Source organism: Camelus ferus, chromosome 4 (assembly GCF_009834535.1).
Source record: "Camelus ferus isolate YT-003-E chromosome 4, BCGSAC_Cfer_1.0, whole genome shotgun sequence".
NCBI classification, from domain to species: Eukaryota; Metazoa; Chordata; class Mammalia; order Artiodactyla; family Camelidae; genus Camelus; species Camelus ferus.
Genome location: NC_045699.1, coordinates 63354385 through 63381693, shown reverse-complemented (window position 1 = coordinate 63381693; position 27309 = coordinate 63354385). Strand labels below are relative to the sequence as shown.

The following is a 27309-nucleotide window of genomic DNA, read 5'->3' as shown; positions in this document are numbered from 1 at the left end:
AGAGAGGAAGTGACTCAGGCCACAGATTTCCCTTGCTGCCCTGACCAAGATGGCCCCTTCAGCTCTGGTGCTCCAGGGCACCCTCTCTCGGCTGAGCCTGGGGCCACTCCCAAGGACAGCCTGGGCCCCCTCCATTCCTGCCCACCCTTCCCCTGTCCCTTCCTCTCAGATCCCAGGCACCTCGCCGCCTGACCAGCTTCCAGAAGACCAGCAACAGGCTCCCACAACAGGTGACAAGGTATGATGGTGCACAGACCCTTCAATTAGGGGGCAAGCAGCCTCAGCTGCCAGGGGCCCAGGGCTTACCCTGCCCTAAGACTGCCTCTCGCAACCCCGGGGGGGACAGCGGCGGGGGGGGGGGAGCCTGTGGGTTCCTGAGACATCACTGGGTTCCAGGTGGGGAGATGGCACCCCAAAGGATTTGGAGACTTGCTTGGCCACGGGTTTGTCCCCCAGGCAAGTGTCTGTGCCCTCTGTGGGGTTGCACCCAGGCATCCCTGTGCCAAGCTTCAGGTGGGGAACCTCTGGAGACAGGGGAGACAGGCAGGCCTGTCACGCACCCCAGACTGTCTGCCCTGCCGCCCCCTCACCCCACCCCACCCCACCCCGAGGAACTCATCACTCTGAATCCCGTCTCGTCTGTATCATTTGTCTGTCTCCCATTGGAGGCTGGGAGCTTTTCCAGGGCCCGGGCTTCGCCTCCCCTCCCTCTCTCCCCTCAACTCTTTCCTCCCTCCATTCACTAAACACAAGCTGTTTCTTAGGCTTGAGTTCTTTATTCCTGCACCCTTGACCCTGACACAAAGCCTGGCTCACGGCGGTCACTGGGCCTGCGTCCACTGGCCCCACAACTGCCCCAAGATGCCAGGCCCATGGGCTTGGTCTCGCCAAACTCCCCTGAGGGGTACAGCTCCAAACATGGCAAAGGGCCCCCTCTCCCTGGAAAGAGCTGAGGCCGACAGGAGGGAGGAAATTTGGCCTTGAATCTAGGCCTGGTGGCCAGGCCTGGCTGGGGTGGGGGTGGGGGTCCAGAGGGAGGAGGACATAGTTTTCTTCGCAGAGACCTTGGTCCCAGGAAGACCTGGGCCCCAAAAAGGCTGATCCAAGCAGGGATGGAATAGCCCTCCTCTCTCAGGCCCACAGGGCCCTCTCCCTACCAAGCCCTAAAGCCTGCTGCCCCCCAGGTCTCCCCTCAGGCCCTGAGCCCCCTCCTGCCCCCTCTCCTTTGCACATCCAAGGAGACAGCCAGTGTCCCGGGTGTCCTAGACGCGGGTGTGCAGCCTGGTCAGGCTGAGCCATCAGGTCTGAGTTACTTGCACCCCTGGGGCCCCAAACCTGCAGAAACTGGCATGGCTGAACCATTCCGAGCCTTACAAGTCCCTGCCATGGGCTCTTGGGCTCTCAGGCTCTCAGGAAGGGTCCCAAGCAACTTTTCCCCAACAATCTGCCCAGGGTTTGCAGGGAGGCTGCGTCAGGGGCAGCTCCCCGGTGGCAGCCCCTGGGGCCCTGCGAAGCGGTGGGGAGTGCTTTCAGCCTGGCTTTAATTACAGACTGCGTTCCTGGTGCCTGGTCCATCTATATTTATCTGCAGGATCTCACTAATTAAATTCCCCGCAGCACCCGGCAGGCCTGTGGACAGCGAGCGAGTGAGGCAGACAGGCAGGGGGGCTGCAAACTTCCTTCCTTTCCTTCTTGGCCAAGAGCAAAACAGAAGCAGACCAAACTCCCTCTCCCTCCCCCCACCCCCCACCCCTGCCAGCACCCACGTCCAAGGGGCTGCCCAAAGTCCCGCTCCAGGGACACTCCAGCTCTGTGCTCTGTAGTTCCCTGGGCACCCAGGACCCACAGGTCCCAAGACCAGACAGTGCCCAGCTTCCTCCCCCCTTCCACTCGGATTCCTGCAGCAAACAGAAAAGTCTGCCTGAGCGGCCACTGAATCCCCAACTCTGCCACTTTGCCGTGCTTCTTACCGTAGGAGTCGTCTTGGTCCAGGAGGGAGTCGGGCTCCATGGCGTATGGGCCCCCAGCCCCTGGCCCCACCTGATTTATGAACCGAGGCTGTCTCCATGAGCGTCTGGGTTTCTCCTTTTGTATTCCATCTGGCGGCTTTTCCAACTAGATGACTGGGTATTCCTGCAAACAGGCCCCTTTCCAGCCCTCGCCTTCATACAGTACATTTAAAGTAGCAGTAACCTCTTTTTCCTCCCCCCGCAGCCTGGCTGGAAACATTAGAAGGGACCGAAGCAGCGAGATGTCTAAAATAGGAAGACGCCAGGGACGACTGGCCTGGCTGCCCGCGACGCTGGCTGCGGGGATCTGGCCCGGCTGTGCAGATGGAAAAGCTCAGAGGTAAGGCTGAGCCTGGGCTGAGCATCTGGAAGCTACTCTGGGGCCCTGGGGTCTGTGAGGAGGGGGGAGGCTGACCCACCCGTGGGAGGGGATGGGGGTTCCGCTCTGTTCACCACCCAGCGCCCAAACCCCAGGGGCTTCTCCCAGGCCTTGCTGGAACCTCCCACTCAAATCTGTTCCACAGACATTTCCTGCAGTGTGGGGGATGCAGAAATTGACTCATCCATCCATTCAGTCAGACGCTAGGTTTTTTTTTGAGCATCTACTCGGCGCCAGACACCGGGCCAGGTGCTGGGTTTACAGCGGGGAGCAAGTGGCAGTGTCTCGTCTCTTGGAGCTCACAGGTAAACAGGTCAGTGCAATGCAATGCATGCCATAAGCACTGTGGGAGCATGAAGAAGGGCTGCCTCACCCAGACTGGGGAGGTGGTTGGGGAAGCCTTCCTGGAGGAATGGACATCTAAGCTGGGGCTTCGTGGATGAGTAGGAGTAAGCCAGGTGAAGGATTTGCCAGGTGGAGACAGTGGCCTGTGCCAAAGCCTTCGAAATGAGAGCGTACTTGGAGGGTTCAGCACCTCCCAGATAAGTTCCAGGTGGTTGGAGCAGCAGTTGAAGCAGGGGTGGTGCAGGGAGATGGAGCCATGGGGAGAAGCAGGGGAGGGTCGGGCAGGGTCTCACAGGGATGGTTCTCAGGCTTGGCTCAGGGGATGGCCCGTGGGAGTGACACATTCCAACTTGTCCTTTAGAAAGGCCTCTCTGGCTACTGTGTAAGAGGCGGGCACCAGGGCAGGGCTGGACCAGGGGAGGCTGTCAAGATCCCCACGGAGAAGGACACGTGGCCTCTAGCAGCGGAACAGCTATAATAAGGCTGGGTGCCGCTCACTGAGCAGCCACCAGAGCCGGGCACCACCCGAGTGTTACCCTCATTGTCTCCTTCACTCCTCAGTGACCACCCCCTACCCCCAGCAGAAACTCTGCTCGTCCTGTTTTGCAGATGAGGGCAATGCAGCTTAGAGAGGCGAAGTGACTTGTTCGAGGCTTGTGAGTAGCCTTCAGGCCAGGCCTGGACCTCAGAGAGGTGACAGCCTTGGCACTGGGGGACTGGAGGAGAACAAAGAGGCAGTAATCCAATCTGCATCAGACCCAGAATACGGAATAGGGCCGCAGGGTTGTGGGAGAGGGAGGGTGTCATTGGGTCCAATCAAGGAAGGCTGCCTGGGTGAGGAGGCATCTGAACAGGACAGAGAGAAGAGCAGGATTTGGGTAAGTAAGCAAGGGAAGATGAGGGCATCCCAGGAAGAGGGAATAGCACAAGCAGAGATGCGGAGGCAGGAAGGCAGCAATGGGAATGACAGCGGATTGGGAGAATGTCAGGGCAGATGAGCCGATTGGGGCTAGAGCAAGAGGGCATGGAGTGACAGCCTGGAGTGCGGGCCTGGTCCAGGAGGTGATCACAGCCCCGAAGGCCTCTATTTCAGAGAATGGTCGTCATCCCAACGGAGGCCTGGGCACGCCTGCCGACAGCCGCTCCTCAGTCTTCTCCTTAACGCTCCGTACTTACAGCAAGAGAAACTTTCTGCCCGCACAAAATCACTAGAATATTCAAAGCCAAGCTTCAGCGACCAGATTTTTGGAGACATGGCTCTGGGGCTGAGGCAGAGGGAACATCAGGAGGAGGGAGATGCCAGGAGGCTGGCAGGAGGGCCCAGGCCAGGAGAGGCAGGGCAGGAAAGACCCACCTGGGCCCCTCCCAGACACCCGCCGCTGCCCAGCCGCTCCCAGAGCAGCCAGTGGCTGCCGATGGGTTGGCTCAGCCTCAGGGAAGCGCCTTCTGTCACCCTTCACCGCCCCTCCTTGATGACAGAGATCCCAGCTCCCAACCTCCCGCTGCCTTAATTACAGGGAGGTCAGGCCCTACCCTGGCAGCTCCGGGACCTGGCTCCCTGGATCTCTGACTCAGCGGGTGTTGGGGGCAGGCTGCAGTTGGGGAAGGGGGTCTAGAAGTGGTGGTTGGGGCCCCCCCGACCACCAGGCAACAGGTGAGTTCAGGTCCAGTACGCACCCTTCCCCAGTGCCCCAGGGTCTCTGCGAATTCTGGAAGCTCAAGGGATTCGGGGGCTCACTTGCACATAGGCACCTGTGGTCTCTTTCTGGCTATAGTGTGATGGGGCTGAAATCAACCACCTGGGTTTCCATCCAGGCTGTGCTGCTCACAAGCTGGGTGACACCGAGGTAGTTACCCATCCATGGGAGTCATTGGTGGAATGGGCCTCTCCTGGCCCCTCCTCATCGGGTGGGTGGTTGTGAGGATTATCTGGGCTAAGGTGCATTAGGGCTTTAGGGCGGGACCAGGCTGGCGTGGGTTAAGCACTCAATAAAGGGTAATGCTCATCCTTATCCAAACTTTCATTGCCTCCACAGCCTAGAAGGGAGGGAGGGGGAATTGGAGGCCCCTTTTACAGATGAGGAAACTGAGGTTCCAAAAGAAGGGACTTCCCTCAAGGGTCTCACAGTGAGGCTCAGGATGCACCCCTCACCAGCCTGTGCCCCCAGAACCAGCTGGGAGCAGGAGGTGGGGCTTGGTGGTGGGGGACCTGGGTCCTCCCAGTTCTGCCTGTCTCCAGGTGGCATGACCCTGGGCGGGGTGCTTCCCTCTCTGGACCTCACTTTCTCACAGGTCAAGGTCAGTAGAATTAGCCTGACAGCTCCCACCCTCCCAATCCATTTCCCTCACTTTATGAATTAGACGAGCAGAGGCAGGGAGGTGACACACAATAGGGAGTGACAAGGGACTGGGAGAGTGTTTAAGTGCAACCAGAGCTCTGACCCTTCAGGGACACTTTTATAGTAAATGTGTCTCCAGCACTGGGCTCTGCTTCCTTCCCTTGGGGACACAGGGTACACAGACCCACCTCCTGATTGGTGGCTGCACTGCCTTCTGCCCTTTGGCTGTGCCACCCCTGATGTGGACCGTTCCCCTACGGGTCTGCCTGATGGGAGGTCCCTATTGCCACCACCTCCTCCCGCCCCAGAGCACCCAGCAGGGCCTCTCAGCCAAAGAGGAAAGGAGTATGTCTGGATGGAGGGGGCAGGGAGGCTCAGAGGTGGGACAGGGCCGGTGAGAAGACATGTCCAGACCAGCCTGGGGTCTGCTCCCTGGTGGCCCCACCTTACATCCTGGGCCCCTCCAAGCATCTGTCTTTCACCGTCTCTTGTGTTTAAGGAGAGGATAGCTTTGCACTGTTGCCTGTTCAAAGGTCACAAAATTGAGGACTGGCACCTTTAATAGGTTCTGAGCCAGCCGGCAGGGGACAAGGGCAGGTTCCAGAGCAGCCCTGTCACCGGATTCAAGGAGGGTCTCCTCCTGATGCCAGCAGCTCCTTGCTTGTGTTCCCGAGCTCTCTCGGGGAATCCTAACCACGTGGTCCTGAAGAAACTAGGACTCAGAGAAAGGAAATGCTCATCAGCCCCACAGCCTGGAAGTGGCGGGAGCAAGGCCCAAGCTGTGGGGCCCCACGTGCACTGCTGGGCCGGATCAGAAACTCGAGTCCTTCGTGGCGCTGCTGGGATGGTTAAGTCACTTGCCTCTGGTGGTCACACAGTGGATTCCAAGGCCCAGGCTCTCAACCACAATGCACCCTGGGCTTCTCATCCTGCAAAGGCGAAGCTGAATTATCATTAAAGAACCTCAGATCTTTCCAGGAAGAAGCAAGCTCTAAAGAAATGCGGCATTGAGGAGATGGGTTCAGTGGCCTGGGCGCCTCAGAGTTCCCGAAATCATGGATTTTGTGAGGAGCTCTGGGGCTCCATGTGAGACATCCTGCCTGCTGGGTCCCCGGGGCCCTGTCTTGGGTCCCGGGAAATCCTGGCGACACAGGCACGCCCTGCATTCTGGCAGCAGGGATGAGACAAGGCTGCTTATGATGTAAGGGGCATTTTCAATGGCTGGCGGGGGTAATGCTCTCCGTCTCCTCCCTGAGCCCCCAGAACTTGGCCTTGGGGGTGCCCACTCATCCAGTCATCGCCCCAAGAGAATCCCAGGCTTCCCAGAGCCCTAGGTGGGAGGCTCATCCAGTGCAACCCTCCCCACCCCTCGGTAAGGCAGGAATCCCCACCATGACATCCTTGTTCCAAACTCAGCTTACTTACCTCTCAGGATGGGGAACTCCCTCCCTCCCAGGGGGTCAGTTGCTTCTGATTCCAAATAAGGTCCTTCCTCAGTGGAGTCAGGCTGAGTCCTCCTGCTGCCACCACACTGGTCCTCACTTTTTCCCCTCTGTGGTCACAGAGTGACTCTGCCTTGGGGGAAGCCCCTGAGGCCATCAGAACCCCCTTCCTGAGCTCAGTCCTCTGCCCTCCACCTGACCCGCACCCCTCCCCACGCTCCCTGGCTTGTGTTTTCAGGTTTTGTGGTGAGTCAGGAAGAAAACCAAGAAGCCTGGAAGCGTTTTACCGACATGGCAGTGACGGCAGTCATGCAATTCAGCAAACTTTAGCCAGAGACTGTGCCAAGTGCTGGAGACACAGAAATGAATCAGAGTCCCTGCCCGCCCGCCGGTGAGGATCTCCACGAGGATAGAGGTGGGAGGGAGAAGAGGGACACCCAAGGCATCTGCCAGGAGCGGGCGGGTCAGCAGCGTGAACGCCCCCTGCTGGCCACAGGGAGGGTTGGAAACGATCTTTCAGGATGGCTCGTTCCATCCTCTGATTTGTGTTTTATCAGCCACCAAGTGCTGCGGGGTGGGCTGAGCCACCATTCACCCAGCCGTCCTCTACTGAGGGACGTCCGGGCTGGTCCCTGTCTTACATGATTACAAGCCGTGCTGTTGTGACCCTCAGCACACACATCTATCTCTGTACACCAGCGTTAGTATTGTTGGATTCTCGGAAGCAGAATTGCTGTGTCAAAAGACATGAGAACTTAAAATCTGGATTAATGTGGCTTACTGGAGCAGCTTCCCCTCACGGCTGGTAAGAAGCACTGCAAATTCTCCGGGGCCTGGAGAAGTCCTGTAGGGGCCTGTCAGGATCTGGGACCTCAGCATCTCAGGTGCTCCAGAATGACTCTGGGGCTCAGGTGTCTCCAAGTAGATGGACCTACCTCTTCCTACAGAGTCAGACCCAGGGCAATACTGCCCAATCAACATGTTGGTCCATCCCTCTATCCAGCTATCCAAGCATCCATCCATCCATTCATTAGTCACTCATCCATCCAAGCATCCATCCACCATTCCATCCACCCACCCACCCCTCCAAACATCTATCCATCCACCTTCCCATCGACCCACCCACCCATCCATTTAGTATTTGGTGAGCACTGATGATGGCTTCGGTACTCTGGTGTTGGTGGTAAATACAATCATATTCCTGCCTTTTTAGTCTTCACTGTCTGGTGAAGGCAGGTCTACACGTGCCAGGTACTGAGAATACAGCAGGAAACACAAGAGGAAAACAGTCCCTGCTTTCCAGGGTTTACATTCTAGTGGAAGAGATGGATAACACATAAACAAACGTGGTATGTGGGGGGATGATAAGGGTTCGTGAGGGAGATAAGGCAGAGTGAAGGGGGTAGGAAGCCCTGGGAGTCAGGCTGTGTGTCATCTGGTCAGGGGAGGCCTCTCTGAGCAGAGGCCCAGAGCAGTGATGGAGGGAGCTGTGTAGATATTGGGGGGCAGAGGTAGTGTCAAAGGCAGAGGGAACAGCCAGTGCAAAGGCTCCAAGGCAGGGATGTTCAGTAACAGCCGAGGAGGCCAGCATGGGGGTGGCGGGAGACCAGGTCAGCTCCCAAAGGTCTTGTCGGCAGGGAAGGGCTTAGCTGTTACTGAGTGAGGAGGGGCCTGTGGAAAGTCTGGGGCAGAGGGAGGTTGGCTGCGGGGTTGGGAATAGATCAAAGGGGGCTAGGGCTGAAGCAGGGACAAGGGTCAGGAGGCCAACGAGAGATCTTGGACCAGATGGTTGGGTGGAGGTGGTGAGGAGGGTGGGGAGGGGTATATTTTGAAGGTAGCCACAGGCTTTCCTCATGGACTGGATAAATAGGAGTGAAGGACAACACCGAGGTTTTTGGCCTCGTGAACCAGAAGAATGGGGATGAGGGAAGAGGAGCAGGTGGAGGAAGGGAGTTCGAACCGAGAGCTTGATCTGAACGTGGGTAGTTGGATGTGCATGTTAGCCATCAGGCAGAGAGGTGAGGAGCAGCCCGTGGGGTGCAGCCTGGGGTTGGGGGACAGGTCCAGGCTGAAGACAGAAACATGGGGCTGTCAGCGTGCACATGCCTGGATGCCAGCCCCGAGAGAGAGAGAAAATGGAGTAGAGGTCTGGGGGCCCATTCCTGGCGCGTCCCATCATTAAGAGGGCAGGGAGATGAGGAAGAACCTGTCAAGAGAACAGGGAAGGAGCAGCCAGTGAGCAGGAGGAGGAGGACACGGAGGGCGGGGGCTGGGAGCCAAGGGGAGGAGGGATTTCAGCCCGGAGGGCATGACCGCTGTGTCAGGGGATGCTGAGTACCCACGTGAGCTGGGGGCACAACACTGACCGCCGGGTTTGGCAACATAGTGCCACCTGGGCAGAGACGGGGGAACTCAGGTAATTGTGGGAGCCCCAAGGAAGGGCACTGAACAAGGAGGGCTTCCTGGAGGAAGGGGTGTCCAACTGGGAGTCTGAGGGACACATATACACTCGCCAGGTAGAAAGGGGATGTCCCCACTGAGCAATCAGTACAAGGCCAGGAAGAGAGAGTAGTCAGCTTGTTTGAGAAACTGAAAATAAGTCTGGCTGTAATATGGGGTGCGGGACGGGTGAGATGGAGGGGGGTGTTATCCTCACAGGACCCTAGAGAGAGGTCAGCAAGGCTGATGGTGGGGTCCTTGATTAGAGACCAGGCTTTGGTGGCAGGAGAATGGGTGGGAAAGGGAGGAAGGGGGTGGTGGCTGGGGGAATGGGGAGCCAGGATGAGAAGTGATTTGGGGAAGGATGATGAATTCAGGTAAGTTTAGGGTGCTGAGGACGCTCAGGGGGAGACCTCCAGCATCAGTGGGGCCCGTGGGCTGGGCACTGGGGTCTGGGAAGCCACCATAAGTGCAGGGAGGATGCTGGGAAGAGCTGGGTGGAGCTGAACCACACACAACTCTTTCCTGGTGCTGCCTGCCTGAGGTCAGCCTGTGTCCAGCCGCCCTCTGTGTGCTGGGAAGGGGCCCTGGCAGCCCCCGGTCACTGTGGCTTGTTCTCCCAGAGAGCAGGAGCCCAAGGGGAGCCCAGTGGTTCCTCTGGATGGGCTGTTATGTGCCTTGTCCCTCCCATCTCCATCCCAACCACAAGGCGCCTTTGTCATGCCCCTCGGGCACCTCAAAAGGAAGGGGCCCCCACCATTTGCTGCATGCCCACAAACATCGATTCATGGAACAGTAATTTATGGAGCACCATCCTGGCCCTGGGAAAGCAATGATGACCCAGGCAGACAGGCCTCTGCCCTCCAGGAGCCCACCATCCAACAGGAGAGGCAAGCAATCCATATAGAATTAGATCAAGTGTTGTATTAGAAGAGGGAGGCGGGGGGCCTTTAGGGGTCAGAGGGGCTTCTAGGAGGAGACAACATTTAAAGTACAGGTCTGAAGGATGAGTCAGAGTTAGCCAAGAAAAAAGGAGGGGGGACAAGTGTTTGAGGGAATGGGAATAGCATGCAGAAGGCTCAGAAGTGAGAGAGAATGACAAGTGGGAGGCAAAGAAAGGATTCAGTGTGATGGAGCATGGGGTGCCTTGCGGTCGGGGGGGGGGGGTTGGGGTATGCTGGTGGTGTAGAACCTCAGGAGGCAGGCTGAGGACTGTGGACCTTCTTCTGAGGGCAATGGGGAGCCATGGAGTGTCTTAAGCCGGCAGGGACTTGCTCAGGTTAATCTGTGGGTGAATTTGGAGTCAGAGACCAGAAACACTCAGTCTCAGTCCAGAGAGACCCAGGATTATCTCATCCAAGGCTAGACACCCCCTCCACCCTCTTGTAGCTCCCTTGACAGGCTTGAACCCCTCCAGGGACCTAGAACTCACTACGTCAGGAGACAAGTCCTCAAGATGATTTAACAAGCTCCGTGAGAGCTCCACAAGCAGGCTCTGGGAGTCCAGCCTGGTCACTGGGATACCCGCGAGCTTTTAACTCAGCGCGGCGAGGCGCGAGGTGGGCTGGTAAGCACCGCGGCGTGGGTAATAGCCCGGCAGCTGGCGTTGAAAGGCTCCGGAGCCACCTACGGGGGCGACTGGCTTGTTGCGTGCGAGCGCTCCGGATGCCACCTGGTAAGGCTGTCGGCAGGATGCTGAAGAAATAAATCTGTTCATGAAGATGCACCGCCTCCTCCCCACCGCGCAGCACCCCACTCCCTCCCACCACCACTCCCGCCCCTTCCGGGAGCGGCTGAACCTGCCCCGCAGCGCCACCGTGTGGGCAAAGCGGGTCAGGACAGCAGGAGATCGGTCACTCTGCTCCAGGTGCTAAGCGCTGGGCAGAGGAAAAGAACCCCATCCTAAATGGCCTTTCCAGGCTGCAAGGCACACCAGGTCCTATTCTTACTGAATTAAAAAATTTATTTCTTCAGGATGGAACTATATTTGCGGCCTGCTTGCGATTCGTAATTATTTAAGTAATACATACTTACTGAAAAATTATGCAATCTCCATAGCTGGCAGAAATTGATCATTTCCTCCCAGCATTCATCCTCCCCAGCCCCCTACTGATTGCATTTTGGCAAATAGGCTTCTGGATTTTTTTTTTTTCTACAGGAATATATATATATATTTCTATTTGTCTTACCTATTTTCTGTTTCCTTTATTTCTTATATACACAGATATGCAAATGAGATCATATTATGTGTGCCTGATGTTTTGCCATTTGCTTTGCTTTTTAAATTTGTTTTTGTTAACTGTTGAGCAGAGACAAAAGAATATTTATCTAATGCATATACAGTGTGTGAAGCAGGTCGAAGTGAACCCTGTGTGCCCACCACCCAAGTTTATGATTTAATTTTTTTTCAGTTAAAAATTTTTTTTTCTCCTTTCTCACGTTACTCTGGGTTGACTTCACACTTTTTATTAACCCACGTCATCTCTTCTTTAGCTTGTTAGTTTTCCATTCTTTCAGTGCTTGATCTACAGATTACAACGCGTATCCCTGACTTATTAAAGTCTAATATAAATTAGCACTCTTACCACTTGCGGGAAGATGAAGGAATCTTAGGCCACTAAAAACTCCATTTACCCCCTCCTGACTTACATGCTATTGTCATTTGGTGCCATCTGGAAGTTTAATTCTTTATATACTTCAAGCTCCACAAGAGGATATTATTATTGTTTTGTACAGACAATATTTATTTAGATTAACACCGTATTTTTCTCTCTCCATTTTCCTTCATTTCTTCTTGCATTTTCAAGCTTCCACCAGGGATCCATTTTTCTCCTGCCTGAAAACCATCCTTTGCTAATTCTTTTGATGGGGTGAGCCAGTGATGAATTATTACAGTTTTCATTTGCCCAAAAGACCTCTGTTTCACCTTCATTTTCAAAGGGTTTTTTTGTTTGTTTGTTTCGGGTTTTGTTCGTTTGTTTTTTTGCTGAGTACATAATTTCAGCTTGGCAAGAGAGGGCAAGAAGGGAGAGAAGAGTAACAGAAAATTGGGACAAATAGAAAACAAACAGTAAGATGGGACACCTACAGCTGAATATATCAGCAATTAATTTCAATGTAAGCAGATTAAATACCCCACTTGAAAGCCAAACATTAACACATTGGATTAAAAAGCAAATAAAGGCCAATCATAGGCTGCTTACAAAAGAGTGATGTTCAATATAAAGATACAGAAACGAGGAGAGTAAAAGGCTGCAAATAGTAACCAAAGGTAAATCGGTGGAACTACACTAGTAACAGCAAAAGCAGATTTTAAGGGGGAAAAAAACAATTCTAAAGATAAAGAGCCACTCACAGAGGGATATAAGGTTCAATGTAGCAGGCAGATAGATCTATACCTTGAAGGGGTGTGTATGTGTGTGTTGATATGTTGCTGTGTTTGCTTTGCGCGTCTGTGCGGCCCCTCTTGCTGCACAACCACTTCCCCTCAGTAAGTCGGGCTCTCTCTTCTCTGGGCCTTTGCACATGCTGCTTGCTCTGCCTGAACACCCTCTCCCTTCCCCACCCTCGCCTTTGCCTGGCGCTCTCTCGCTCATCCACTAAGAGGAGGTGAAAGGCTCCCCTGGGGAGCCTTCCCTGAGCATCCATCGTGTCTGGCCAGGGGCCACACTGGCTCTTGTCCATCTCTGTGTCCCCGGCACTGGCAGTGACATGGCACAGAGAGAGGCCCAGAAACTGCTTGTTGAATGAATAAAAGAATGAGGGACAGATACAGGTGCTGTGGAAGACTTTTCGACTCAACAAGTCTTCCCTGCTCAACTCAAAAAAACCAAACTGTGGTCAGAGCCGGCAGGTCTCTCAGAGACGAATCGAATCCGAGAACCAGCAGCACGGGCACCACCGACTGAGACGCCTGTCTGAAATGCAGCTGCCCAGCTCCCGCTCCAGACCCACCGAATCAGAATCTGCCTTTTAAATACATGCCCAGGTGATTCACCTGCACATCACAGAGTGAGAAGCACTGCTCTCTGGTCCCCACTTCCCATTTCACAGACACAGAAACGGGCAGCAGAGGGGAGGGCCTCGCAAGGCAGTGACAGGGTTAGGACTTCGAGTCCCAGGTGGCCTCCTCTCAGGTGCCAGGCTCCTGCCCCCCCCCCCCCTTCAGCACCCCCCCCCCCCCGGCACGCATCACCTTTCTGGTTGGCTTGGCCTCAGAGGCCAGACTCTTCCCTGGTCACTTCTTGGGGTCTCTGCAAGGAGGTCGCACTCCCCCTGGTGGAAGTAGGGAAAGATGGGCTGGCCTGAGTGGCCTGGACACTTGTCTCCAGGTTTAACATGAAGGAATGGAGGCGGGGTTGGAGGGAGGGGAAAGAGGGAAGGGGGTCGGGGGTAGGGTTGGGCTAAGACACTTGCTCAGACACTTGTCTGAGTCCACAGTGGCTTCACCACATATTATGTGTGCAGTCTGGGGCCATCTGATCCCTTTGCTGAGCCTCCATTTCCTCATCTGCAAAATGGACAGAGTAACGATGGTGCCTACGTCACGGGCTGTTGTGAGGATTCCAAGGGGTGATGCTGGGAAAGCTCTTAGAAAAGTTAGGGGACCAAGGTAATAGGAGAGCCATCCGATGTAGAATTCCTGTGAGCCTCTCCGTCCCTCCCTTGCCCCCTGGGAGGCTCTCAGAGACCACTCAGCCCACCCCTTCCTTACTTCACAGGGGGAGATGGAGGCCCGGTGAAGGGAGGCTAAAGAAATACCCACTCCCAGTGGTGGCGGTGGTGGCGTGGTGGGGTGGTCCAGGTCCTGTCCCTGATGCCTGGGATGTGAAAGGCTGAAGTCTGGAGGGGGAGTGGCTTTGGGGGACAGGAAGCCAGGAAAAACACATGCTCTGGAGTCAGACAGTTCATGTTCAAGTCTGGCTCAGCCACAGACCAGTTGGATGAACTTGAGCAAGTGACCTTGCAGCTCTGGGCTTCAGTTTCCTCACCTGGGAACATTCTTCCAGGACTGTTGCGAGATTTATAGGAGATGGCGTTAAGCACCCAGCACTCAGAAGGCCCTGTGGTCCCTGCTGTAACTGACACAGGCCAGCTGGGAGGCCAAGGGAAGGTACCCAGTCAGACCACAGCAGCTGCCATGCCTAAGCACAGGGCGGTGGGGTCTCTGGGTCCTTCCTGGGCATCAGGAAGGTGGTATCAGGGTGAGGGAGTGTGGGGGGCCAAGACCAGTAACCAGGTTGGAGCATGGTCTTGAGCTAAGAAAGAGTGCCCTGGGCTGGGGTCGGCTTTCAAAAGTGCCAGCTTCCGAGGCTGATGGTCAGGTTCACCCAGATCAGGAACCTCCCCAAGTGGATCTTAACTGGGAAACATTCTGAGATCTGCCTCATCTATAGGCCCCTACAGGCCCTTCAAAGGGAACTGCCCCCAGGTGACCCTGGGGCCCCTACCGAGGCTGAGCCCTAGCTCCCAGGACACCACCTGTGGCTTTGTTAGTGACTTGGGCAGCTTGGCTTAAAAAATGTGCTGGACCACATCGATTAACCCCTCTGAGTTTTAAGACTGGCAGACAAAGGGGAGAGGGAGTTAGCAGGTAAGGTGGCCAACCCTGGCTGCCCAGGCCTTTCCTGATCTTGACGCTGAGAAGTCCTGCATTACATGAAACAGACACAGCTGGTCAAAAACACAGTAATGGGAGCAAAGGATAAAGAAAAGCGAGTGAAGCTGTGAATACTGATCACAGCTACTGATCGTCGAGTGTATACTGTGTGCCAGGTCCTGGGCTAAGAACTTTTTCCTTTTAAGATATTAAAGATTATTTTAGAATTTATTTTTAATTTGCCGTTTTAACCATTTTAAGTGTACAATTCAGGGGCATTAAATATATTCACGTTTGTGCAACCATAACCACTATCCACGTCCAGAAATTCTTCATCATTCTGTTACCAAGGCTGCTGCCAAAACTGTTGCCCCAGAATCATACCTCTGCCCCTCCCTCAACTGGAAACCAATTACCCTTATCCAAGTTTCAGGAGGAAGCTGAATAGAGAAAAAAAAAAAAAAAACAAACAAGAACTGGTTAGAACCATCTAGGCCCAAGATGGTGGAAGATCTGACTTCCACTAGACCTTGAGCCTCATTATATGCTCATTGTAATATATTAGCATGCCAAGGGACACACCCACCAGCTCCATGACAGTTGATGGTTGCCATGACAACACCGGACAAGCCCATACGAGGACTGCAAAGGAGAATGCATCAGTTCTAGGTCCAAACCATACCCCATTTTTGGATAAGTCATGAACAGTCCTCCCACTCTGTCCAAATCCCTCCCTTTTAACTCAGCCTTCCTGTATGTGGTGTCTCCACCTGAGCTGGGCTGAGACGTTCATTTGTGAGCTAGGCCCCCGCTTCTCTATTCTTCGGCCATCAAATAAAGCTTATGTTGTTCCAGTCTCAGCATTGGCTTCATGATTGGCTGTACAAATCCCATCAGAAAAAGAACCTCCCTGGCCTGGACAAGGGGTCTTGGCCTGGACTAGGACCCTGACACGCGTCCAGTCAACCAGTTTGCTAGTAACAAGTCCAAGCAGAAAGTCTCTACCCATTCAACAGGAACTCCCCATTCCTTCCTCCCCCCACCCCTGATAGCCTCTATTCTACTTTCTCTAGTTGCCTATTCTAGGTACGTCATGTAAGTGGAATCACACAATATTTCTCCTTTTGTGTCTGGCTTATTTCACTTAGCATAGTGTTTCCAAGGTTCACCCACGTCATCACATGTCAGAATTCCATTCTTTTTAAATTAAGGCGGAATAACATTCCATTATATGGACATTTTGTCCAGCCATTCATCTGCTGGTGGGTGCTTGGGTTGTTTTCGCCTTGATTATTGTGAATAAGGCTGCCATGAACGTTGGTGTAGAAATATCTGTCCCTGTTCTCAGCTGTTTGGGGTAGATCCCAGGAGTAGAATTGCTGGGTCACATGGTGATTCTATATCATTTTGAGGGGTAGCCAGCCTGTTTTCCACAGCAGCTTGTGCTCAGCATTCTTAGTGCCTTAGTTCTGGCAGCGCCACCCAGGAGGCTGGCCCTGCTATTGGCCCAGGTTCCTAGGGGAGGACCTTGAGATTCGGACAGATGAAATAAAGTGTCCCATGTCCCTCAGCTAACAAGCGCAGAGCCAGGATTCAAACCCAGACTGACTGACGCCCATGAGCCCCTGTGGCCTGGCCCTGGGTTGGCCTGAGTCTTCATACCCTCAAGGGAGCAGTGGCTACAAACAGAAGAGAGAAGATGCCCAGAAGTGCCTCAGCCCCCACCAGCTCCCTGGCTCTGGTTTCTCAAAGGCCGCTGATACTGGGCTTTCTGGATGGAACACACCTGTCTTTGTCCAGCATCTCTCTCTTCTGGCCATTAGACACCCCCTACCCCCATTTTCCCTAAGGAACTCCTAAAATTCCAGTCAAAGCGATTGGATTCACCAGAAGTGGGTGTGAGACCCAGACTTAGCCAATCAGTGTGAGTCTTCCTCCTGGCAGTAGTAATTGGTTCAGAGATGGTCATGTGACCTGTGCCGGCCCATTGAGACTTGAAGCTGGCCGGGACCATGGTTAGAGCTGATGGGAAGAAACTTCCTGTTCACTGGAATGCCAGAGGGTGGCTTTAAGCCAGAGATGCTACAGCCGTCTTGTTCCCTCAGCGGGTGCCTTCCTGAGACCAGAGCCAGCAGGCAGGGAAGCTGATGGGGGTGTAAGACTGAGTCTTAGTGCCGGTGTTTGAGTCTCTGGATCCAGGTGTACCTGAAATCAGATCTGAGCCAGTATCTCCTCCTCTTCCTTCTTTTGCTTAAGGTTGAATTGGGGTTTTTGTCATTTGCATCTCAAAGAGCTTTGATTCGATTGATCTTAGGGTGTCAAGAGAGTCCTAGCTCCCTGGCCACCCCACCTGTGTTTGTGCCATAAACTTTCCTTTCTGTGAGCTAGTCTGAGCAGATATGTTTCAACCAGTTCAACCAGAGTGGAAGAGAGAAGGAGGGGGTGGTGCTCAGCACAGCCTAGAAGGAGCCCAGGACCCAAGAAACTGGCTCGATGATTATAGGGCTGCGAGGTGAGCCTGGCATAGCATCCAAGGGGCAGGACTACCCAGGGAGGGTCCCAGAGGCATCCACTCCAGGGATGCTGGAAGGCAGGTGAGCAGGATGCAGCTTTTCCCACAAGTGCAGGGCTTAGGAGAGAGACTCAATTCCCTGGAGACCAGGAGTAAGGCTTCCACAGGGGCCCAAGCTCAAAGCACTCATAGCTGCCTGTACTCAGCCCTACTGAGGGGAACCCACTTTTCTGAGAGTCTAAACCTGCCCAGGGGCCAAGGCAGGTCAGCATGGTCTTAGCTCCTGCAGAGGAGCTGTCCAGTCTTCGGATCAGGCATGAAGTGCTTCCTGGGGAGGCTGTCACAGAGACCATCACTCATCTTCACTGTCTTCTGCTGGTACCCTTCACCCAGGCCGGGAGCAACATATCCCTACCGTGGTACCAAAGTCGTGCTTCTCCTGAGAGATTGGTTTGTCTTCATTCTGAGGCTTTGGGGATTGGATGTGTCTACAGTTCCCTTCCTGTGTCACCTGCTGGGAAGCTTGGAGCCGAGGCGTGGCCTTCATGATGAGAGTATAGTGATGAGGGAACCCAACCCCTCACATCAAAAGAACTCCGTGCCTCGGATCCCCAGCATTAAAAATTCAACTGACAGAATTATCTGTAATGTTTACACCTTCAATATAATGTTTACACCTTATATTCCCCTCATTTTCAGGGAAAGAATATTGTCTTTTTAAAATATACATCTGAATCTTTTTTTCATGGGAATAAATTACTTTGTTTACAGTGACTCTGCTTGTTTTCAAAATATATACCTTGAATGACTTCTCAAATCTGCATTATAAGGATCTCCCTCCCCTGTGCATCCCAACATGATTTCTGGAAAAATGCAGTGAACGTGTGTGTGTGTTGTGTGTGTCCTGTGCATGAAATCGTGCGCTGTACCCATGTGCAGAGAACCTGTAAAGCTGATGGTGTGAGAACTAAGATAACTGGCCACTCAGCGGTGGCTGGAGGATGCCCCCTTATTTCTCTGTGCCTTGAGTAGATAAAAGCCATCTTCAAAATGTCCTGAGCCTGTGGTCTTGCGTCCACAACAGTAAGTCCTTATGGTCTGTAGTTTAACTTCACTCCTGCTGCCTTTGTATTCCCATCCTTGTGTTTCTTTCTTCTTTTTCCGCACTCTTATTTTCTGCTCTGGTTGTGTATTATGCACCCTTAGAAGCTGCCCGAAAGCCTTTCTGCAGCAAGGCAGGGAGCAAATCAACCAGCCAGTCTACTTAGAACCAGACAACAGGACTCCTGAACCTGCTCCCTTGTTCTTCCAGTATCAACCAGCAGGTGGCACTAAAGTGCTCCCAAATATCTTAACAGGGTCCGGGCAGGGCGACCTCAAACATTGAGTGGACAGTGACTGCAGATGGAGGCCTTGGGGACTGTGGAGGGAAGGGGCTGAAGGCAGCTGAGAAGCATCAGCATCAGCTGCATTCGTTCACTGCAGGCTGGGATGATCCTCAGGCCTCCTGGGGTTAACTGATGTCAGGGAAGCATTCTAGGTCAATGTCAAGAGTAAACAAGAGACTAGAGCGCATATGCTCAGTGCCTGGCACATAGTAGGTGCTCAGCAAATGTTGGGACCCTCCTTCCCCATATTGTCCTGGAAGAAATGGGTGGCTTTGCTCCTTAATGGGCCAGGGTCCCAAGCTGGGACCATGCTGCAATCACTGAATTCCTCCCCTGGTATCGTGAGTGAGCCCCTCTCTGCAGGACAGATGCCGGGACAGACTCCACTGGCCAGGGCTGATCCTCCTGTTGTGGCTACTCTTTCCATGATGAGTTTCAGGGGGTGGAGAGAGGTGGCAAGAATAACTACCACTTGTCCCACTTCCCCCTGCCTTTCAAGATCTTCTCCCAGAAGAGGAAGCCAGAAGGAAGGGCACTTTGCCAGGAGCCCATCCCGTCCCCAGCCACGATCCTCAGTGGAAAGAACAACAGGCAGAACCTGAAAACCTGCATTGACAATCGCTGCCCTGTTTAAGAGCCTGGACTTTGATGGCAAGCACATCTCAGACCGGAGTTGGCATCTGGACGCTGCTTACTGACTTTCTAATCTTGAGCAAATTGCTTAATCACTCCAAGCCTCAGTTTCCTCATCTGTAAAATGGGGAGAGAAATACCTACCTCACAGAATAGTCATGAGGATTCAATGAATTAAAGCACATAAAGTGCTCAGCCTGGTGCCTGGTTCCAACCAATGCTGCTCATCACTGCTGCTACCTTTTGTGGAGTCATCTGGGACAAGGAAATTGGTCCCGCCGAACCTGGTTTCCTTATTTTCAAAATGGAGCTATGGAGAGCCTCCTCCCTGGGTTGTTGGGAGGATTAAGAGAGTCAGTAAGTGTACATATAGCCCCTTAGACAGTGGCCAGCACCCAGATGATGTCCTGTCTTTGCTGTGGGCTGTATTGGAATCCTAAGACACTGGGGCTGGAAGGAAGCACTCATTTTAATCCCTTTACAACATCCCCTCCAAATGGGTGCTTTATGTCTACTTGAATGCTTCCAGTGATGGGGTACTCACCACCTCCGAGGAAGCCCTGCCCCTTCTTTCTCTGTTCAGCTCTGGCCATGACAGTGCCCTTCTTTATGTAGGACCAAGATTTATCTCCCAGTAGTTTTCCAGCCAGGAATTGAACATATTCCAAACCTTGATCTCCCAGGGGCCATCACTAACTCCTCACTTCCCTTCCCCATGACTTCTGCTAAATGGATTATTCCTCTGGCCTTTGCAAAATTAGATTCTGATCTGGTGAGTGGGGGCAAGGGGAGGGGTGCAGCTGAAGTTCGCCTCCGGTTTACAGGAGGGCATTTAACTGCTTCCATGCCAGGGCGGGGATTGTCCCACAAAGCTGGTGGTCAGTGCGAGAGGCTGCTTCTGCTGGGACTGGTGATGTCCACACTCAGTGTTTGTGTTCATGGAGCCACTGGACACGTCATGTCTGCCTGACATGGCAGAGCAGCAGCCACTGGCTGCAGATGGGGAAACTGAGGCTCAGAGTATAAGTGGCCGAGCAGGTAGCTCTGCCTGTGGATGAGTTCATTCATCCAAATGTTCTCTGAGCCCTTACTTCATGCCAGATCCTGTGCTGGGTGCCAGGGATACTGCAGTGAACTGGACAAGGATATGACTTTGTGGGAGGCTGGTGGTAAAGGGAAATACAGGGAGATAATGGAGGGAATACCTTATTCTTCCCACAAGCTGGAAGGATGGCTTGTTCATCCGTCCTTCTGTCCATTCATCCATCCATCCCACCAGCATGTACTGAGTGTCTAAAATCATGGGTCCTCAGAATCCAGGGATGCCCAGAATCAGGACCCAGTGACAGATCCAGACATTGGTTATTTTTGCCATGCATCGCCCTCTCTTGTCTTGGGGCAACAGTATCCTGACTTGGCTTTGGAGACCTTGTTCCCCAGCCCACATGTTTTAAATCGGCAAACTCCATCTCCCTTCTTGGGGGTGGCACGCATGACCTAGACTAAGCTCCATAGCGCTTTCCATGATTGTCGCCATGATGATCAGTTCAGGGATTGACCCGTGACCTACATCAGGTTAACTGGGACCAACAGGTCTCAATCCTAGTAGTCTGAGATATGGAGGAGGGGCATTAATCGTTCCACGGGAGTTGGTGTTGAGGGGATGGGAGATGTGGGGGGTGACCCCAGGGAGCTGGAGCATGGAGCCGACCCAGGCAAAGCAGGCAGGGGCCAGCAACGTTATTTGAGTCCCGAAGCCGTCTACGCCTGACGCCGGATCTATACCTGATGTGAGTCACTTTTTGGTTTAAGGCAATCTGAATTTTTGCCGTTTTAAACAGAAGAGGCCACCTGATTCCAGCACAGTCCTCCTCCTCCTAGCTGATCCTGGGTGGGCATCACAGTCCTCAGTTTCTGTTGCTGCCTCACCATCTCCTGTCCCCTTCCCACAGCTCCTGACCCTGACTGCCCACTCTCCAAGATGATGGATGCCTCTCTCAGCCAGCCTCAGAGTCAGGCTTCTCAACCAAGTTCAGTTCCTCCTGGGGTCCCCCATGGCAGCTTAGCCTCATCCTCTGTTCTTATCTCTGCCCCAGAACTTGGAACACACTGCTCATCACTGAAGGACCCCTCCTTGGGCCGCCCCCCTGAGTATCCTGCCTGCTGAAGATGCTTCCTTTGTTGGGCAGTGGCCCCTCCACCCCAACAAGTCCCTCTGGCTGGAAGTCAGCCCAGCACCTCATCCCCTCGTGAAGTCTGCCTCCGAAGTATCTCGAGAATCCATCCCTCCTCTTCCGGATGAGGCCACCCTGGCCCAGGTCCCATCCCCTGTTGCCTGGACTCTTGCATCCGCCTCCTCACACTGGTGTCCTGGGCTCCAGTCATCATCATCAGTGGAGGTCCATCCTTTGGGACTTTGTAGCTCAAGAGAGAATCCCTCCAATCGCTTGCTTGGGGTAAGGCATCGGGGAATACTTCCGGCTGTTGCCATTCTGGGAGGGGGACAGACGGGGGGCTGGGGGTCCCATCATTCAGGATGCGCGTTCCTTGATCCCTGCTTTAGTCTTGTTCTCTGCAGTGCTTGATACTTGCAAGCCTTCGTGGTTCAATTCTCCCGTGGTTAGGCCTGTGGGTGAAGTCATCTTTACCTGTAAGATTTGAGGAACCCCTGTTCTATGTTCAGGCTTCCAACCATACCTGGTCCCTCCACCGGCTTTTTCCCTGCACTGTCAGTTTGGTGGGACTGAGGAGGAATGGGGGTTGCTGCATAGATACCTGGGCCAATCCACCATGTCTAAGGGGCTCTCAGTTCAGGTTCACCAGAGAGGGGCCTCTACCTCCCTCTCTCCCCTCAACCCTCCCCACCTGGCTTGTGCCCCCACCCCTCCACTAAGACACCCTCCGTCCAGTCTCCAGGACCAGATCCACAACCAACTTCCTGCCCTCACATGACCTGACGTCTTACAACATCTGGCACTTTGGAACTTCCTCTCCTTCCAAATTTCTCCTCCCTTAGCTTCTGGGGGGACGAACACAGTGTCATGAAGACCCTTCCTGCATTTCTCCAAACCTCTGCCGTAGCCTCTGAATCTAATATGCTGGCTTCTCTTTCCCCTGCTTTCTCTAAACTGTTGTTATTCCTCAGAGCTCACGTCTCACCTTAGATGGTTTCCCTGAGTGCCTCTTCCATTCCTGTGGTTTCAGTGGTTTAGTTCCAAAAGCTGATCTCTTCCAAATGCCGACCTCTGGCCCTGACCTCTCACCTGAACTCCAGACCCCACGTCCAGCCCTCTCTCTCTTTGTGGCTGGCCTCACATTGAAAGCCGGACTTGGCTTCCCCTCTCCCAAACCCACCTCTCTTCCTCGGAAAGGCTACCATCATCTGTTTAGTTGCCCAGAAACTTGGGTGTCATCCTTGACTGCCCTGTTTTCTCATTTTCCACACTCAGTTACTCCCCAGGGCCCACTGACTTTAGCTCTTTAATAAATCTTCTATGGGTGGGAGGGTACAGCTCAGTGGCAGGGCGCATGCTTAGCGTACACAATGTACTGGGTTCAGTCCCCAGTACCTCCATTAAAATGAATAAATAAACCTAATCACCACCCCCCAAAATCCCCCACAAAACAAATAAATACACAAATCCCTATCCAGCCACCCTCTCTTCTTCCCTAAAGCTTCTCTGAGCCGGTCTCCCTGCCCCCTGCATTCCACACTGCCGCCCACCTCCTGTTAAAATGCAAATGTCACCATGTCCTCTCCCTTCTGAAAAGCCTCTGATGGCTCCCCACTACTTAGGAATTAAGTCCAAATTGCCCCCAAGGCTGGACTTGCTAGATTTAGCAAATAAAAAATACAGGATGTCCAGTTAAATTTGAATTTCAGGTGAACAATAGTGGGTTTTTTTTTTTTTTCCCAAGTGTATGTCCCATGCAATATCTGGCATCTGGACCCTTCCCTCCCCACCGCATTTCTTGCTATGCTATATTTCACATGGACGTTCAGGACAGACTGAACTGTGAAACTGAGCTCCCTGAGTGGGTCAGACGTCTCATCAACTGGGCCCTTTTCACCTGCTGCTCCCCACACCAGAGGCCATGCCCCCCTCCTGCCCTGACCAACTTCTGCTCGTCGCTGGGGTCCCCTGCTCCAAGAAACCTCTCTGCTGCCCCATAGTAGGTGGGGCTCCCCTCCTGGGTGACCAGGGGCCCATTTCCCTGGACGGCAGCACTTTGTCTGCTGGTTTGTCCTGCCAGTTTGCTCTGTCTCTCCTGCAGACAAGGAGTTGCCAGCAACTCTGTGACGTTCCCCGGCCCACATCTGGCCCAGCCTGCCTGGCCCCATCCAGCTGGAGGCTCCCATGGGCCTGGAGCCTTGCTTCTAGCTCTCTTGGCCTGGGTCCCAGTCTGATGGTTCACACTCCCTCCTCACCCAAGTTCCCACGAAAAGTGGCCTCCACCCCTAGCCCCCCTGCCCAGGGCCAGATTACAAAATGTTGAGACAATGGAGGCTCCCGGCCAAATTTCCAACAGGCCTGCCGTGAAATCCCCCACAGCATCTGTCTGTACATCTGGGGGCAGATGCTGGCAGCCGAGGCCTGGAGAGCAGGGCGCTCTCACACTGGGCATGCCCAGGCCCTGATGACAGAAAAGGGGCGGGAGCTGACTTACAGCCAGGACACCTGGTTTGAATCCCAGCCCTGCACCTTTCTGCTGCCTGGAGACCGGGCAAATGAGCACCACCCGTCTTGGACCTCATTTTCTTGTCCATAAAATGGGGATAATAATGCTTATCTCACAGGATATGCTATCAAAGAAGAGTACCTGACACACGCAAGAACATACAGCAGCAAACAGGACGATGCTCTGACCTTCACTTGCCTTGCTCAAGGCTGGTGGCAGCAGGACCTAGGGACCAGCGCTCTCCTGGCAGCATTCTTCTCCCAGCATCACTAACCAGTCTGGAGCAGCTTTATATAGAGAAGAGAGGAGGAGGGTTGTCAGACCCTACTCTCCACCTGAGCACTGGCTCCAAACAGCATTCCCACTGTGAACAACCTGCAAGTCAACAGCATAGGTGAGCCAACAAAGCTATAGGTGGGGGTGATCACACAGGAGGCAGCAAAGGGACAGAGTACAAAGCACTGGGCAGGGAGCTGGAAAAGCGGGGTCTCCTCCCTCCTGAAGGCTGTCCCGCTCCGTCCCCTCAGACCCCAGCTGAACTGTCACTGCAGCTCTGCTGAGCCAGCCGCCACCCCAGTGGGACAGGTCCGCTGCAGATATTCCTGGCACATTTCACCTCACCATTTATATCATTTATTTCTGGGTGCCATTATTTATGTTCCAAATGGAAATGCAAAGAGAAAAAAGAATGGAAAAAAAAAAAGGAGGGGGGATAGAATATCCGAAAACTGTGGGACAATTAAAAAGGTGTTAACGCATGTGGAATGGGAATGCCAGAAGAGAAGAGAGAAAGGAGCAGAAGAAATTTTGGAAGTGATAATGGATGAGAATTTTCCAAAATTAATGATGGACTCTCTCTGCCTCCCCCTTCCAAACCGTGAGCGCCTCAAGGGCAGAAGTCTGTCAGTTTGCAAATAACAATAACCAAAAGTGTTTACGATGATATTTACAAAGTGTTTTTATAAATTTTATATATATATATATACATATACATATATGTATATATATATATATATATAACATATATATATATACACACACACACACACACACACACACACATATACAGACTTTCAGTTCCAGCTCCAACATGGAAAGACCTCAGAAGGCATCATTTCCAACCTCCCAGGAAGACCAAGCGGAACAAACAGCAAATCTTAGATCTGTCAGAGAATTTGAGTTCACAGGGCAAATCCTACCCTAAAAACTGGAGAGACAGGAAAACAGAATCACAACCTGATTAGCCTCCTGGGGGAACCTCTGGAGCCCTGACAGGGCAGGAACACTCCTGATGGTAATTGATGGATTGCAGGAAGCTCAGGGTAGACTGGGTTGAGAGGCAAAAATTCCTAGATAAAATGTTTGCTAAAAGGTAAAACCTAGATAAAAAGGTTTCATCCCACATGTTTGTGTGTCTTACCTCCAGGAGACTACTGGGTTCTCAAGGTGAAGACTGGAGAGAAATCCCCTCTGCTTCTGGAGGGGGCAGGGGAAGAGTGGCCGCTTTCAGATACACCCAGGTCTTTATCTGTAACAAAGATCTGCCCCCAAGGAAAATTGCTTTACCAGAGTCTTATCTGATGTGGGCAAAGGGCTAAGTCACCTCCAGCCTAGGAAGTGGGGGAGGAGCTAAGAAGGTCACAGCCCAGGCACTCAGGGCCACTAAAAGGAACAAAACAAACAATTGGGATTTAATCATAAGACTCTAGAATACTTTCCCTCCCCAACATTGTGTCACCACATCAATAGGTATAATAATAGTGGATTACAATTCAGAGAGCTGCAAGACAAAATGCTGTTTAAAAAGAATTCTTAGGGAAAAACCAAAGACAACAGGAGAGAAGACAGCAAGGAACTAGAAGAAACTGAAGCCTCCTAGCCAGGTTAACATCAAACCTCACACTAAAAGCCCGAGTACCTCAGTTCCTAGTACCAGATAAATCACGGCCAGCTTTCAACAAAAAATTACAAGGCCTGCTCAAAGACAAGAGAAAACTTGATGTGAAGAGACAAAGCGAGCATCAGAACAAGACTTAGATATGAAAACAGAGTTTGGAATTGTCAGAGAGAGAACTTAAAACAGCTATGATTGACATGCTAAGGGAACTAATGGAAAAAGCAGACAACATGCAAGAACATATAGGTCAAGTAAGCAGAGGTAGAAACTCTTAAGAATCACAAGGAAATGCTAGAAATCAAAAACACTGTAATAAAAGTGAAGAATGCCTTTGAAAGGCTCATGAGTAGGCTAGACACAGCCAAGGAAAGAATGAGTGAGCTTGAAAATATGTCAGTAGAAACATCCCAAACTGAAATGCAGAGAGGAAAAAAACTCTTTGCCATGTTTATTCAACATAGCATTGGAAGTTCTAGCCACAGCAATCAAATAAGAAAAAGAAATAAAAGGAATTTAAATTGGACGGGAAGAAATGAAAGTGTCACTGTTTGCAGATGACATGATACTATACATAGAAACTCCTAAAGATGTCACCAAAAAACTGCTAGATCTCATCAACGAATTCAGTGAAGTTGCAATATACAAAATTAATATACAGAAATCTGTTACATTTCTATATACTAACAGTGAAGTAACAGAAGGAGAAATTAAGAAAACAATCCTATTTACAATTGTATTAAATAAAAAAAAGAATAAAATACCTAGGACTAAATCTAACTAAGGAGGTAAAAATCTGTACTTGGAAAACTATAAGACACTGATGGAAGCAATTGAAGATGACACAAACAGATGGAAAGATCTATTGTGCTCATGGACTGAAAGAATTCACATTGTTAAAATGAACATAATACCCAAGACAATCTATAGATATAATGCAATCCCTATCAAATTACCAAAGAAATTTTTTTTTAACAGAACTAGAACAAATAATTCTAAGACTTGGTATGGAAACACAAGAGGCCCCAAATAGCCAAAACAGTCTTGAGAAAGAAGAGCAAAGCTGGAGGTATCAGGTTCCCTGATCTCAAGATATACTACAAAGCTACAGTAATCAAAACAGTATGGTACTAGCACAAAAACAGACACACAGATTGACAGAACAGAATAGAGAGCCCAGAAGTAAACTCACATTTATATGGGCAATTAATCTATGCCAAAGGAGGCAAGAATATACAATGGGGAAAGACAGGCTCATCAATAAATTGTGTTGGGAAAACTGGACAGCTACATGCAAAAGAATCACCCCACACTTCGCACAAAAATAAATTTAAAATGGATAAAAGAGGGAGTTCCCAAACCATAAAACTTCTAGAAGAAAATGTAGGCAGTACATTCTTTGACATCAGTCTTAGTAAAGTTTTTTGGATCTGTCTCCTCAGGCAAGGGAAACAAATGCAAAAATAAACAAATGGGACTACATCAAGCTAAAAAGCTTTTGCATAGCAAAAGAAATTAGCAACAAAACAAAAAGGCCGCCTACTGAATGAGAGAAGATATTTGCAAATGATATATCCAGTAAGGGTTTAATATCTAAAATATACCCCAAACTCAATATCAAAAAAAAAAAAAAGAAAAAAAGAACCCAAC

The 27309-nt window shown here is 52.1% G+C and overlaps 1 protein-coding gene and 2 long non-coding RNA genes across 6 annotated transcripts in view; 1 reads left to right on the top strand and 2 right to left on the bottom strand.

Moving 5' to 3' along the window:
• Positions 1 to 2096, bottom strand: part of DAB2IP (DAB2 interacting protein) — a 189949-nt gene extending 187853 nt beyond the window's left edge. The window contains exon 1 of the mRNA XM_032478345.1: positions 1971 to 2096. Coding sequence (XP_032334236.1) covers positions 1971 to 2010 — 40 coding nt within the window. The 5' untranslated portion in view covers positions 2011 to 2096. The remainder of the gene's footprint in view (positions 1 to 1970) is intronic.
• Positions 131 to 11289, top strand: LOC116663253. 3 transcript variants are annotated; one of them, XR_004319468.1, is made up of 5 exons: positions 1999 to 2127; positions 2215 to 2349; positions 2534 to 2701; positions 6753 to 6905; positions 10343 to 11289. It is a non-coding gene; the product is annotated as an uncharacterized LOC116663253 (long non-coding RNA). The 3 variants fall into 3 exon arrangements; XR_004319467.1 differs by lacking the exons at positions 1999 to 2127; positions 10343 to 11289 and adding an exon at positions 131 to 238 and having other exon boundaries at positions 6753 to 8321; XR_004319466.1 differs by lacking the exon at positions 10343 to 11289 and having other exon boundaries at positions 6753 to 8321.
• Positions 11290 to 13376: 2087 nt separating this feature from the next.
• LOC116663252 lies at positions 13377 to 25538 on the bottom strand. Of its 2 annotated transcripts, none has more exons than XR_004319462.1 (3): positions 25186 to 25538; positions 23954 to 24140; positions 13377 to 21733 (listed from the first exon to the last, which is right to left on the bottom strand). It is a non-coding gene; the product is annotated as an uncharacterized LOC116663252 (long non-coding RNA). The 2 variants fall into 2 exon arrangements; XR_004319463.1 differs by having other exon boundaries at positions 23954 to 24052.
• Between the last annotated feature and the right edge of the window lie 1771 nt (positions 25539 to 27309).